The sequence below is a fragment of the Aphanomyces astaci genome (genome assembly GCF_000520075.1).
Source record: "Aphanomyces astaci strain APO3 unplaced genomic scaffold supercont1.119, whole genome shotgun sequence".
Taxonomy (NCBI): domain Eukaryota; phylum Oomycota; class Saprolegniomycetes; order Saprolegniales; family Verrucalvaceae; genus Aphanomyces; species Aphanomyces astaci.
The window spans coordinates 8,924-22,814 of record NW_009798382.1 but is presented as its reverse complement, the minus strand read 5'-3'; the positions used below and the strand labels follow the sequence as shown (position 1 = coordinate 22,814).

The 13,891-nt window shown below is 50.6% G+C and overlaps 7 protein-coding genes across 8 annotated transcripts in view; 5 read left to right on the top strand and 2 right to left on the bottom strand.

Moving 5' to 3' along the window:
• Window positions 1-342: 342 nt before the first annotated feature.
• H257_17775 (hypothetical protein) lies at window positions 343-1,615 on the top strand (the record flags this gene model as incomplete). Its single annotated transcript, XM_009846667.1, has 2 exons — window positions 343-665; window positions 745-1,615. 2 exons carry the CDS (start codon window positions 343-345, stop codon window positions 1,613-1,615), a joined length of 1,194 nt encoding a protein of 397 aa, XP_009844969.1.
• A 1,442-nt stretch (window positions 1,616-3,057) lies between these two features.
• On the top strand, window positions 3,058-3,880 carry H257_17774 (hypothetical protein). Its single transcript, XM_009846666.1, has 6 exons — window positions 3,058-3,138; window positions 3,190-3,308; window positions 3,355-3,418; window positions 3,467-3,554; window positions 3,606-3,731; window positions 3,786-3,880. The coding sequence occupies exons 1-6, from the start codon at window positions 3,104-3,106 to the stop codon at window positions 3,801-3,803; spliced, it is 450 nt and encodes a 149-aa protein (XP_009844968.1). The 5' UTR covers window positions 3,058-3,103; the 3' UTR covers window positions 3,804-3,880.
• On the bottom strand, window positions 3,865-6,537 carry H257_17773 (hypothetical protein). Its single transcript, XM_009846665.1, has 6 exons — window positions 6,495-6,537; window positions 6,384-6,447; window positions 6,168-6,329; window positions 5,940-6,110; window positions 5,635-5,876; window positions 3,865-5,053 (listed from the first exon to the last, which is right to left on the bottom strand). The coding sequence occupies exons 1-6, from the start codon at window positions 6,516-6,518 to the stop codon at window positions 3,998-4,000; spliced, it is 1,719 nt and encodes a 572-aa protein (XP_009844967.1). The 5' UTR covers window positions 6,519-6,537; the 3' UTR covers window positions 3,865-3,997.
• Window positions 6,538-6,731: 194 nt separating this feature from the next.
• On the bottom strand, window positions 6,732-8,287 carry H257_17771 (hypothetical protein). Its single transcript, XM_009846663.1, has 4 exons — window positions 8,015-8,287; window positions 7,882-7,958; window positions 7,708-7,830; window positions 6,732-7,652 (listed from the first exon to the last, which is right to left on the bottom strand). Exons 1-4 carry the CDS (start codon window positions 8,217-8,219, stop codon window positions 7,461-7,463), a joined length of 597 nt encoding a protein of 198 aa, XP_009844965.1. The 5' UTR covers window positions 8,220-8,287; the 3' UTR covers window positions 6,732-7,460.
• H257_17772 (hypothetical protein) lies at window positions 6,744-7,424 on the top strand. Its single transcript, XM_009846664.1, has one exon. It carries the CDS (start codon window positions 6,771-6,773, stop codon window positions 7,299-7,301), a length of 531 nt encoding a protein of 176 aa, XP_009844966.1. The 5' UTR covers window positions 6,744-6,770; the 3' UTR covers window positions 7,302-7,424.
• Window positions 8,288-9,142: 855 nt separating the features above from the next.
• Window positions 9,143-11,661, top strand: H257_17770. Of its 2 annotated transcripts, XM_009846662.1 has the most exons (4): window positions 9,143-9,812; window positions 9,861-10,220; window positions 10,285-11,080; window positions 11,132-11,655. In XM_009846662.1, exons 1-4 carry the CDS (start codon window positions 9,161-9,163, stop codon window positions 11,565-11,567), a joined length of 2,244 nt encoding a protein of 747 aa, XP_009844964.1. In that variant the 5' UTR covers window positions 9,143-9,160; the 3' UTR covers window positions 11,568-11,655. The 2 variants fall into 2 exon arrangements, with proteins under 2 accessions (XP_009844964.1, XP_009844963.1); XM_009846661.1 differs by having other exon boundaries at window positions 9,143-10,220; window positions 11,132-11,661.
• Window positions 11,662-13,086: 1,425 nt separating this feature from the next.
• H257_17769 (hypothetical protein) overlaps window positions 13,087-13,891 on the top strand; it is a gene marked incomplete at both ends in the record, with an annotated part of 9,639 nt that continues 8,834 nt past the window's right edge. Inside the window, 2 exons of the mRNA XM_009846660.1 lie at window positions 13,087-13,286; window positions 13,433-13,850. Of these exons, the coding sequence (XP_009844962.1) occupies window positions 13,087-13,286; window positions 13,433-13,850 (618 nt within the window). The remainder of the gene's footprint in view (window positions 13,287-13,432; window positions 13,851-13,891) is intronic.

Here is a 13,891-nt window from a genome sequence, read left to right as displayed (position 1 = left end):
ATCGAATCTACCTATCAAAAACCTCGCCCATTGGCTAATCCATTCATACTAGAATATGATTGGCTATCAGAAAACGTGACGCACTGCCACTCACTCCACAACATACTTCCTCTGTCCCATATTACTCGTCGATTTGACTTCTCATCGACCCCAAAAATCCATTTCTTTACCAAACTCGATGAAATTTATCATTTAATAGAGAGCATAAAAATCCATAGGGACCAACCATTGGCTGTCAAGAGCGAAACTTGAATTTTGGCGCCCAAAATCAACTTCTCATTTCCACCACCCGAATAAAAACACGCCACATATAAAGATCAACACACTTTTGAATTTGCCGCCATGCCCCAAGCCTTACGCGAGCTTTCCTGCAACCAGCGACACGATGTGATCCGACACCTACACCAGTTCATTAAAGGTGGATGGTTGACCCACGGCGCTTTTGCCAAAACTGCAAGAGAACTCGACGTCAGTGCGCGCGTGGTCTCCGCTATCTGGCGCACATTCCGCGGCGGTGGAAAGATCGAATCCAACAAGGCAGGCAACGTTGGTCGGCCTAAGCGCTACACGGTTCAAGACGTCCAGCAGCGCGTGGGCGCTGTACCGTTCGAACAGCGCTCCACAATGCGTGACATTTCGGTCGCTACGGGCATCCCTGTCGGAACGTTGAGTCGGCACCTAAAGAAGGGGACCTTTCGCCGCCGCTCCACACGCATCAAACCCCTTTTGTCCGATGCCAACAAGCAAGAACGCGTCCAATTTTGCCGCGTACGCTACGCTCGCGGAGACAGCCGGCCATGCCGGCGCCGGCGAAGCCGGTCCTTGCGTCGAGTTCGACCCCCTATGGGACGTTGTCCACTTGGATGAGAAGTGGTTCAATGCGGACAAGGACCGCCGAACCATGTACCTGTTGGCAAACGAGGCACCTCCATGCCGATCGTGGAAGAGCAAGAGGTTCATACCGAAGGTGATGTTCCTGGCCGCCGTTGCCCGCCCACGCTTCGACGAAGGACGCGGCGTCTTGTTCGATGGCAAGATTGGAATGTGGCCCTTCGTCGACTTGGTTCCTGCTGTCCGTTCGTCACGAAATCGCCCTGCTGGGACTTTGGTCACAACGTTGGTCAACGTCAACGCCAATGTTTATCGAGACTATGTCATCAACAAGGTCGTACCGGCAATCAAGGCTTCGTTCCCGAGCACGAACAAGCGCGTCATCCTGCAGCAGGACAATGCGACGCCGCATCGGTCGATCACGGATGCCGAGTTGGCGTCTGTGTCAACGGACGGTTGGACGTTTGTGGTACGCCGGCAGCCACCAAACAGCCCAGACTTGAATGTGCTGGACCTCGGGTTCTTCGCGTCGATTCAGTCTCTGCAGTTGAAGAAGGTGAGTCGCACTGTGGATGAGGTGATCCGGTACACGCTCGCTTCGTTTGATGAGCTGAGCTATGAGAAGCTCGAGTGTGTGTTTCTCACCTTTCAAGCGGTGATGCGGCTGGTACTCGAGCATGCTGGCGACAACAAGTTTGCCTTGCCACATCTGAAGAAGGCCGCATTGCGCCGCGCCGGTCTTCTGATGTCAAACATGTCGTGCCCTGTATCGCTTCTCTTGTAGAGCAGGGTATTAATAACCAATGAAAGTGCTGAGAATTTTTGTAAGCCAATCAAATGCGTTTGTGCCCCAGTAATATGGAACAAGTGTGTTTTTCAAATCGACGAGTAATATGGGACAGAGGAAGTACATGCGGACACAAACTTGCAGACACTCCCGCGAGGAACACGATGTCCTCACAAAGCCCACGTCCAAGCCCACAACCAGAGGTGGGGGCGCACTCAACCTCGTTGTACGAGCTCACATTTGAGCCTATGGTCAAAGAGACTGTCGGTCAGCGCAACACGTCCGCTGTCAGGTTGGCAACGTTCGACTGTGGTGGTGTGTCGTGGAGTGAAATGAATCGTTTTCTCGTCCTTCCCATAGATGACTGCCAAACAAGACTTCTTCATCCCTAGGAAGTAGTAGTCGTAGAGGAATAGCATCATAGTGTTGGGGCTGGCTTGTCGGTGGAAGACAACATAATAGCGCTCATGGTATCGACAAGCTGCCAGAAGGGCGTGTGTTTGGAAATGGCGCGCAGATGTGAAACTGCCAAACTCACAGACGAACCAATCAAACGCCGTCGCGTGGTTTATGAAATAGGGCTCTGAACCTCGCCATATTCGGAAATTCCCAGCAAATCGACAATAACCAATCAGAATCATCTTTTTCAATCTGTGGGTTTGATTTGTCAAAATAATCGATGTTGGCCAATCAGACTTCAACATTTAGATTTTATTTCGATTCTAAATTCCCTAGGTCGATGTAAGCGAAGGACACTGTACTGGTACTCCTGGAGTATCAATATACTAGGTACCAGGGTACTAGTATTGTCAAATCGATTCGAAACTGGAGCCCTCAGCAGAATCAAGAGAATGGATTAAGGAACCGCCTGAGCCAATCAAATCACGTCATGTCGAATTTCGGCCAATCCAAACGCTTGACCCCTCTGCATAGGGCAAAAACCACAGATATACTAATCGTTGTAAAGTATAGTGTGTACAAGATTACTTCGAAGTATTGGAGGTTCGGTATGAATTTCCGGACCCCGTTCAATCGAATCTCGCCGAGCGAATCGAGCACCAATCTCTCCCATTGGTCAATCCGAAATTTCTTGTCGCTGATTGGCTACAATCTTTTTTCGAGTTTCTACTGGAAAGGGCGAAGTGAATAATGGCCAATCAGATGTCTCGGCTCTATTTGTGCTCGATTGAACGAACCATGCAAAATTGGGAAATTTGAAGAAAATCGACAATACTAAATAGGATCAAATCGATTCGAAAAGCTATTTGGCGAAATGACTCTGAAGTCCAAATTTGGATGAAATGCACAATACTATGTACTTCGAAGAGTCGTATCTACTTCGAAGTACAGTGTTTTCGAAGTACTTAATATGGACTAGTATTACTAGTAAACTGAATACAAAATCCGTATGGTCCGTCCCAGGGTACTAGAATGGATTGGGAGGCTGCATGTATTCCTTCTGTGGTTTGCAACTCTTCGATCACGATGAGCCCGTCCGATGACTTCTACCTGCGCTACTAGTAAGACCTCGAATTGAGACACCGTCCCTCGGGTCTAACGCATCGGAATAGTGTCGGCCACAAGGGAAAGTTCGGCCACGAGTACATGGAGTTTGAGCTCCGTGCGGATGGCAAGTTGCGGTATGCCAACAACTCCAACTACAAGAACGACACGTTGATCAAGAAAGAAGGTAGGGCGTACTAGTACTCGCACACGTCTCACGTGTGCTGCTGTAGTGACCTTGTCGCAGTCTGTCATTGAAGAAGTGAAGCGAATCATCGAAACCAGCGAGATCATCAAGTACGTAGTAGCACTACATCGCCAGGTCAGATCATCCCATGCGTGTAGGGAAGACGACTCCAAGTGGCCTGAGAGCGACCGTGTCGGGAAACAAGAGCTCGAGATCATCCACAACAACGAACACATTTGCTTCACGGTATGTTTGCTTGGAATCTCATTCCCAACCAAAGCTTACTCGGTGCTGTAGTGCGCAAAAATTGGCTCGCTGCTTGACGTCCAGGACAGCAACGACCCGGAAGGCCTTCGCGTGTTCTACTACCTCGTTCAAGACTTGAAGTGCTTTGTGTTTTCCCTCATCACGCTCCACTTCAAGGTCGGTTCCGTCAGTCCTCCCTCCACATTCTCACTTTCTCACACGTTTGTCCAGATCAAACCCATCCCATAAGAACACCGCCGACGTTGACATTCCCCCCTGCAACAGATATAATATATATACATATATATTGTGCTGCATATCGAGAAGTATATATACGCGTACATGCCATCAGCGGCATCGTTGCGAAGTTCACCGTCGCGACTTCCACCCAAACTCAAAACTCCCCATCCAAGGGCAGCATGCATGTTATGACTTCTCCATCCCTAGTACACTTTGGTTCGCTTGACGAGGGTCACATCGCCTTGATCGTCGTCTGCGTGCTTTCGCTTGACATCAACCCCTTCCGCCGCCTCGTCGTCCTGGCTAGCTTCCTTCTGGTCGAGGTGCTTGAGCCATTCGCTGCCGAGCAAGTACACAACCTCGTCCGCTTCCACGTGGTGGATCGAGATGGAGCAGGTAAAGTCCTGGGAGAAGTCTTCGACGATCACGACCGCGCCGTGGCCGACGCCGCCGCCCGGCAAGTCGGGCAATTTCTTGGTCAAGTTTGCCGCGAGCGACTCTTCCGCGTCGTCGCCTTCTTCGTAAATCGTGTGCGAGCCCATCGAAATAGTCGGCTCATGCACGCCCATCTTCTTCTTGAGCACATGGTCCACAAACTGCTGGAGTGTCGTCGAGTGGACGTTCAGACCAACGTCCACCACCTGCCGCGAGCACACAAAGCATGTCGGGTTGGGCGCCGACAGCGCCACGGGCGTGAGCAGCACCCCGCGGCCGTCCCACGAGCGGTTGCAGTACGTGTACCGACACACTTGTCGGATCGACTCTTTGCGATGGTGGTTGCGGAGGATCTTGAACGCTTCCAGGACCTGCAGCCCCGCTACGATGGCGTTGGTCGTGGCAATCGCGGGGATGATGTTGCCTGCGATGCCCTTGCATGCGTACATGGACTCCATCGCAATGCCAAACACGTGCGCGCGCAAGTTGGCCGCGGCCGTCACGAACTCCAACGCCACCGCATGATCCTTGTCGAATTCCATCAAGCCCACGTCCGGACTCGCGAGAAGGTGCGCGGCGCTGTACACGAAGCGGGCGGCGCACTCGTCCACACTCCACAGCACGCGATCGTTCCAGCTGCGGCTCTTGTCGTTTGAGGAGAGGGAATATGATGCGAGGTCGAGCTTGTCCAGGAACACGGGCGACGGTTGATGCTGGGCCGTCTTGTACACCTTGATATCGAGTTTCTTTAGGATTTCAAACTCAAACAACCCCCGAAACACGTTGGCCGCGTACTCTTGATGGGGTACGTCCTTGGCCAGTACCTACGACTATATTAGGCATTTGTAATATTAAAAAGATATTCGAAATTGGAGAGTTTGGGTGCTCAATCGAATCAACAGCACGACCAAATCGGCAGACAATCAAAAATCGACCAATCAAAACCCACAACACGAATCAAGTGGCCAATCAAATCCACTCTGGGACCGAACTAGTGTGTGACTGAAATTAGTGTGATACAGGACGATCTTTACATACAAAAGTCAAAGAATCCATCGATAGATTTGGCAAAGAGTAAGTCAACCAAATGTTGGGGTAAAAGGACAATGAGAGGTATTGTTTTGTGTTTATTCTAACAGTAAACTGGAGCGACATGGAGAATGAATGAATCGACACTACCAAATTAAATGCACAGAAGAATCATCGGCAGAAGGATATTTAGCCAATCAGATTGCACGAAACCACCATCATCAACGTGAATTAGTGTGTGATTTCAATTAGTGTGACACCACCAATCACCACAGGGCACGTTTTCCCATACAAAATTCAGTACAAAGAATCGATCGATAGATTTGGCGATTCAGCACAAAAGTCGTCCAAATTTGGGGTAAAAGAATGACAATACCAAGTCGATGTAGGCGGACTTGTCGTCGTTCGCTGGGTCTTCCCATAGCATCGAGTCGTCCATTTTCCCAAAGAGCAGCTTGAAGCATTCCTTGGCCCACACAATGCAATGCACCATCTTGTCGGGGGTGCTTCGGATTGTGCAGATGGGGTACACCTTGGACGTGGCCTTCTCCGTGCACTCGTAGCACTCGGTGTCGCCCTTCATGATGACAGATACTTGCCCAAGGTACCCCGTCGTGCCTACAAAATCATACATGAATGTTGTCGATCGCTGGACGGGTACATTTGCCATGGGATACATACCGCTTTCGACAAGCGGCACTTGCGCCGCCAGACAGATGCGATTCACGTGCTTGCGCGCGTCAACGTTGTCCAGTGCATTCATAACGACCGAGAATTGCTTGAAGTACTCGATGGAATACCGACTCGACTTGATGTTCTCGTGGTACGCGGTGATCTTCACGCGCGGATTGACTACGACGCATCATCTCGTTTAGGTTCGAATGGGGTGCAGGGACATGAGGGACGTACATTGCAGCGCCACTGCCTTTGCCACTTCCGCCTTGCTGTGGCCAACGTGTTGGGAACGGAACAAGAACTGACGATTCAAGTTGGACACGTCGATGGTGTCCAAATCCACGACGGTGATGTCTTCAAAGCCGCTGAGCACTAGGTTTTTCAAAAGCTCGCATCCTATGAACACCGTGGAGTTTAGGCGCGCGTGATGTGCATGTGTATGGTACGTACCGATCCCGCCCGCGCCTACGACGAGGATCTTCGCTTCTTGGATTGTTTTTGACAGGTTATCCCCCTAGTACACCATGAGAATCTATACCTCCATCGGCCATCGTGCCCTACCAGAGTCGCCTTGAGGTATGCCATGGTTGTCGGACTGATGTTGTGATTTTTAAAATCACGAACCCGTGATAGTACTACTAATAGTATCGACGGCATACTACCGTTGTCTTGTAAAATGTGAGGTGTCCACGTTGAGTACTACTAGTAGTACTAGTATCGTTTGAGTCAACCGCGAATTGGCCAATCATTCATCGTTAATGTTCTTTCTTCAAACCCATTGGTAGAAAACATTAGGATTCGTTCCAAAACTTTCATCTTGCCTCCATCACCGACGCCATGCAACGAGAGAGCAGTGCGACGCCGCTGGAGCCGAACCTGAACAGAAACGTCAACTGGATGGACTCTCCTGGGTTCATGGGGTTCTATGTGATCACCCTGTTCATCATCTACATCGTTGTGCATACGATCGTACCTGTGGACTGGGCGTGGACAAGCGTCAACATTGTGCACGGGTTTTTCTCCTTCTTGACCATGCATTGGATCAAAGGGTCCCCAGACGAAGACCCGTCTAGTCTCGGCGGCCAGTACCGGGAGCTGACATTTTACGAGCAAATCGACGACGGGCGACCGTGGACATGGATAAAGAAGTTCCTGATCGTGGTCCCGACACTCTTGTTGTTGTGGGCGAGTGTCAACTCCAACTACGACACCACCCAGTTGCTGATCAATGTGCCGGTGTGGATAGTGCTAATCTTGGCGAAGCTTCCCGAGCTGCATGGCGTCCGCTTGTTTGGCATCAACCGCACCGTGGGCATCGACGACGACGCCAAGCTCCATTTTGCTCAATCCAACAAACGCCGCGATTAAGTTTGAGAACGCGATGGATTCATTTGAATCTCATTTGAAATAAAATATCCTTCTCATTCAACCGAGGGGTTAAGCAAGAACCTTCTTCTACATATAAAAGGCAATGCAATTGACCCGTGCACACTTCGTTGGACTTGTGGGCCATTGAGCAGCATGCGCTTAGCAGCATCCACCCCGCGCTGGCTTTTGGCTAGGAGGAGCGGTAATGGGAAACGCTTCGCGTTCGGGCTGTGTCGGGTTCTTTGGGAGTTTTTCGGCGATGGCGACAAACAAGTCTTTGACGTTGGCGGCAGTCTTCGCCGATGTCTCCATGTGCAAGATGCCGTTGTCATTCGCGTATTGACGCGCTTCCTAGTGCGGGGGTGAGTACACTAAATGATAACACATATACATCACGAAAAAAGACCTCGAATTCGACTGTTCGGCGAGATTCTAGATCCGCCTTGTTCCCCGCAAGGGCAATAATCACGTTGGGGTCACCTCGGCGCTGCAATTCCTTAACCCACGACATCGCCCCAGTGAAGGAGTCCTATCCAGGACATCATTAGCACTGCCGTGGTATTCGAGATGAAGTGACTACCTTGTTCGTGACATCGTAAACGACGATCGCGGCTGCGGCGCCACGGTAATACATCGGTGCCAAGCTGCGGTATCGTTCTGGTACACAACACGACGTCGATGAGTCACCTTAAAGACGCAAGGGGTGGACATACCTTGGCCTGCAGTATCCCAGATTTCAAACTTGACGGTCACCCCATCGTCCATGCTGACGGTTTGGGTCAAGAACGCCGCTCCAATTGTCGGTTCTTGGAACTCAAAGAACTCGTCGCGAACGAATCGGACGACAAGACATGACTTCCCGACAGCGGTGTCCCCGATTAGGACGAGCTTGAAGTGGCAGGTCTTGATTTGGGCCATGGTGGTGCGGCAGGTGCTTTCGTCAGTTCCTTCTGTGAGGGGCGACCTTACTTTGAGAAGTATATTCCTCCCTTCAACAAATGATCTCGGCGGTCGTTGAATTATTATACATCCAGTATACTGAACTGGAGACAAACAGCTATAATAATATAGATTCGTCGTGGAATATTTTATTTTCTTGTCGCTTGAGATGGGTTACAAATAGACAGTACTACCTACTACAAACAGTCTCAATTCATGAACAAAGCAATCGCTGCTTGATGCTTCAAGACCGCGCACAGCGAGCAACACGTACGAAGACGTACAAGCTACAGTGTTTGCTTCAAGATCCGTCACGTTGAAACCGATAGTAAGTCATGTACCAATACTAACTGTAAGGAGTTTACTATTAATAATACTAGTATGTCGACGTAGTAGTACTAGTACTACTGTATGTACTGCGTATTAATAATACTACTAATAGTAGGCGAGTACTACTATTACTGCATTACTAGTCGACGTACAGTACTTCCGTAAATGAAGCTAACCTTACTGTTTAACTAACTTACAGTGCTACTTCGTATTAATAACTGTTACTACAGCAGTTCAACAACGTTTGATCGAATCTTGAGGGAGGATTTGGATGAGAGCATAAGGAGTAGTTTGGATAAGGTCAACCTTGGAACTTACTGGTAGTCTTGCAAGTTCATCGTCGGCTAGCGAGCAGTAGGGCTCTAGCTAGCATTGGCTATGTCCCTTCAAATATTCTAGCTACCGTAGTATATCCAAGTTGTGGAGGTGCCGTACTACGCGTGAGGGATATATCATTGTTCCATTGGGCATATGAATCATACCGGTATGCCCAATGAATATGATTTGCCAAAGTGCCACCAACGCATGTAGGAACACGTAACGGGGCGTCTAACTTTAGAGCTAACAAATTATTTCAACTCAATGACCCGATGAACTGCCACGATGCGGTGGGGTGCGTCGTCGAGGTATTTAGCGATGTCACTAAGGTATGGTGTCAAGGTCGCATCGACGAGTATGACCCACAAGTCGGCTACCGCGTCATGTACGACGACGGAAACGAGCAATGGGAAGATCTGTCCGATCCGGATCGCGTTCATGTGGTGCAGCCATCTCGAGCCAACATGGAGGGGTATGCAGAGGGTGTACATGTGATCCCCACAGAAAATACCATCGCAGATGAGAAATGCGCCATGACCCCACCCCCCGACCTAGACGATGTCATAGTTGACACTCGCGTCAGTCGAGAATCCGCTGACAATGACAACGCCATCGAGTCAACGACACAAGTGTATCACCTGCAGTCAACTATAGGTGGCCAGCTAGCGCCAAGTTGTCGCCAATCAAGTAGCGACGTCCAAGACGACGAGGTCGAAGCAGTGACGTACGAGAGTGAAAACAGGCTCATACCAGAATGGCTTGCACCTCGAATGAACTTGCAAACGACAAGTTACTCAAGTGGTCGAGCAACGACGTATACAACGACGAACAACGGACACGAGCAAGTTCATGGGGGAAATGGTGGCCTTAACGACACCCCTTGTTCCTTGGACAGTGGCACGAATCCAAGAGCATTGGCCAATGGTAGCCTCATTTCTAGCGCATTGTTGGAAGCCCCCACCCCAATCGTAGTACACACATCCGAAACGACAACCGCGCATGGCATTTGTTCCGTCCAAACAAAGACTCAACCAAGCGACTACTCGGGCAACGAGAACACGACTCCAGTCGCAAGCAAACCAGCTACAGCATGCGAATTCCCCCCCGTGGCTGATTGGGACGGGCGCACGTCAAGGCTGAGTGGGCGCGTCAGTCACTTTCGCAGCGAGCGCGACATGACAGCGTGCCACGTGTTTGTGAAGGTCCACGTCGTCAGCCCTGGCCCGGGCAGTGTGCACCTTCGTTGCAAACGGGCGATTCACACCACGCAACTGCACGTGTGTGGCGGCGGGGGTGCTTGGGACGACTCGATATGGACGCATACATTCACAGGTAATCGCAACGATTCAATTGAAATGTGTATTCCTCATTGTGAATGCATTCTTTTCTATCGTAGACGACGAGCCTGTTGACCTCAACACGGCACTATTGTACGCCGTGTACCTTGCAGAGTCGGACAATATCTTCCTCGGCCACGTGTTGATCCCCATCAGTCACTTTAGTCGGAGCGTCGTCGTCCAGGACGAAGAGTTTGCGTTGGTGTCACGACAAGGCAAGGTCGTGGCAGGGCTGTTCCTTCGTCTGCAACATCAAGTTGTACTGGTGACGACATTTCCCACAGCCGTCCCCCCTGTCAAATCAACCCCTGTACCTGACACGCCCAAACTTGCCAAACCATCCAAGACGGTCGATGGCAAGCCAAGGAATCTTCAATCCACCGACCAAAAGGTCAAACCCGTGGCAACTCGACGCGTCCATCGTCTCGTGCGGCCGAAATCAGCGTCTGGCAACCAAAAACAACAGGCGCTTCACGCCAAAGCCAGCACCATCTACAGCGCAAAAAGGCGACCTAAACCATCGTCGAATGCCAAGCTACCACTACCATCCACGTACGACACGCAAGTGCAGCTGGTCGAGGACGTAGCTGCTTTGCAGGCGTCAGTGGCGCAGGCCGAAGCCCAGGTCCTGCGACTGACGGCCATGTTGTCGCGGTTGGACATCAGCCACGGCAAACTGAAATCCACGGCAGGATGTTTAAAGCGGTCCATTGCCAGAGCCACATCATCCTCATGCAGTCCTCAAGGGGTCATTCCTACAAAACCCTCGACACCGAAAGGCCCGACGGCGGCAGGTGGCGGGTATGTGGAGACGTTAACGTGCGTGTTCAACGACGCTGTACAAGAACGACAAGGGTAAACACGACGATCGAGTACGCGCAATAGGTCTGAATTGGTTGGTCGTAGGCTGATGTTGGCCATGTCAGCACTCGCCCAAGACGAAGTGGCGACGTCCAAATCCCTCGGTGACGTCCTGGACGACTTGCAACGCGGCCGCCGCCAACTGCGGTGGCTCACGGACCCAACGAGGAAGATAGCCGACGATGATGCGTTCTTGGCCCAGCGGTACACCGTTCTCATGGACTTGAAGGTCCAAGTGGCGACATTGCACGAGCAAGAATCGATGTACCAGCAAAGTGCAGCAGACCCGATCGACAACGTCGTGGAGTCGAAGGTGGATGCTCGACGCAAGAAACTGGACCAACTGGAACAAGAGATTGCCATCCATCGAGGTCAGTACAACCAAATGGTGCACGACCAGTCCAGCCACGACTTGAAACAAAAGGTCAACGACATGCACTTGATACTGCTCATGGTCAGTAACGTTAGTGGCGTTGTATAAACAATACTTAAGACTTACGGGACAGCATTGAATATTAATACCAACCTTGGATACTATGGTTAATATAATATAATTGTTGAATTAAAAGCATGGATGACATGTGGATGAAATTTGGATGAAATTGGATGAAATTGTGGGATGAAACCTAAAGTAGTGACCAAGCCTTACGTTGGCCCCGGGCGCCCGGGAGGCCGTCTGCGCAAGCGCGGCCGTATACTAATTAGGATATGACCTAATATTACAGTAATGGTGGATGACGTTGGGATGACACATGATACTATCACGGATATTTGAAATCCATATAAATAATTCGAAGTAACATGTCAGTACTGTATTAGTTTTAATGGCTTCGATTATACATATTCAGAGGTTTGTTCTGTGATTGGCACTTTTCCAATTTAGGTATCAGTGATTGGATTAGTTTTATACGTCATTAATTGGCACATACGCCATTAAATTGGCACTTTACGACATCGGAACAACAGTAAGTTTACAGTGATTAATAAAGTGTTATGAATACCAGTCTGACCGACGTGCTATCAAAACTCTGAGCACACACAACACAGGCGAATGGACAGCAAATATGTATTACGTATGTCATTGTGAATTCGCTAAAACCTTCCAAAATTCGCGTGGTTTATCTCATCAATATTGAATGAACGCTGGAGTTCTGATTGGTTGAATATACTTGTCCTTTCTGTAAAAGCCAATCAAATCCACGCAAAAATGGATTAGCCAATAGCGTCGATTCGTGATTCGATTCGGCGGCGAGGTTCGATTCGACGGGGTCTGGAAATCCACAATAGTTCCATGGATGTTTCACAAGTGCCGACGCTGGTGGAGAGGGGGGCTGCCGGCACTTGACTACCTACCTATTCACAAAGGAAGCAGAAGGGCAGTTGAGAAGTGACGTGGTGATGGCCCCGGAGGTTGCAATACATAACTCTATTTCAAATTATAAACCTTGGAGGCTGCAGGAAATCGAGGAAAGCTAATTTTGCTAACCCCGCAATACGTAACTATTCATGAAATTTGACTTTGCTTACTTGACAAAGAGTTGAGGTGAATAGCCTGAGCTCGACTAGGTGAGATACACATTTTCACTGGGGGACTGGTCGTTTTTTGTGGCATGGTGGAAGGTTGGCTCTGAGTGGGCTTCGAACGACGAGGAATTCGTTGGGGTTGTGCAGAGCGTAGTACGGTAGGGGCAGGAGCACCATAACGCCGTGCGTGAGTCGATAGCGGGAGTGCCTTTTTCTAGTACGGCTCATTACTTAGTTCGCTCGATAGCGGAGAAGCGTCATGGGATGGGGTTGTCGTTGGTGAATGTATCTCCAATGCCAGGTTCTATCTCCACCGACGGGACCCCAACAGTCGGAAAGATCCGTATCGCCCCTCTATTTGCATGTGAAACATGTACTAGTATTCCCGAAGATCAATCACCATACATCCTCTTTCATGTTGAGCTCCATGACTTCCTTCGATCGAACGTGATCTCACATGTCGTCCACAAAGCACCATGGGGCAACTAGGTCGTCCCCAACTCGACCTTTGCAAACGCCTTCAAGCCACACTCGACACAAATCGACGACCGGGTCACTATTGCAACATTTCGTCACATGAAAACGACGATGGAATTGCGTATAAAGGAAAAGTCGTCCATTGGACGAACCGACTCAGTTGGGAGGCAACCGCGGGCCCATATGCGCCTCCATGCGAGTGTTTCTGCACGACCTCAATGGTTTTGAGCGCAAGCCACAGCGTTTAGTCACCCTACACGTGAAATCAGGTTGAGAACATCAAATCTTCGTGGGGCTGTAGCACAACGTCCATGCCACTTGGACGACTAGTGAATGTATGTGCAGGAGCGAGCACATCCAAGTACTCGTGGAGGTCCCGTCGGCGCGCCATCGTCCGTTGTTCATGGCCGAGCACGCGTCGGCGCGCCTGACTGCGGAACTTGTCAAGATTCAAGGCACACCTCGCACGACTGCGGCCAGAGTGCAGCTACGACGCCCGTTGCGTACAGCGTCGGCGCCCCGCCGCAAGGCGAACGAACTGCCCCAGGCGGCTGAGCCGGTGCACAATGTGTTCGTGGCAACTCAAGTCGTACCCGACACGGTGGTTCTGGACGGCTTTGATGGCCCAGCGTCGGTGGAGCTCCCGGCAGCGGCGCCGTGGTGGACATTTCGGTCCGTGACCACGTACTTCACGTACTTGGCAAAGGCGGCCATTGCGGCGGTGAAGGTGCCGCTGCACTACCTCTTGGCCCCGGCGACGACGGTACATCCTGTCGTGACCCGGACCACCGACGACAAGCCAAG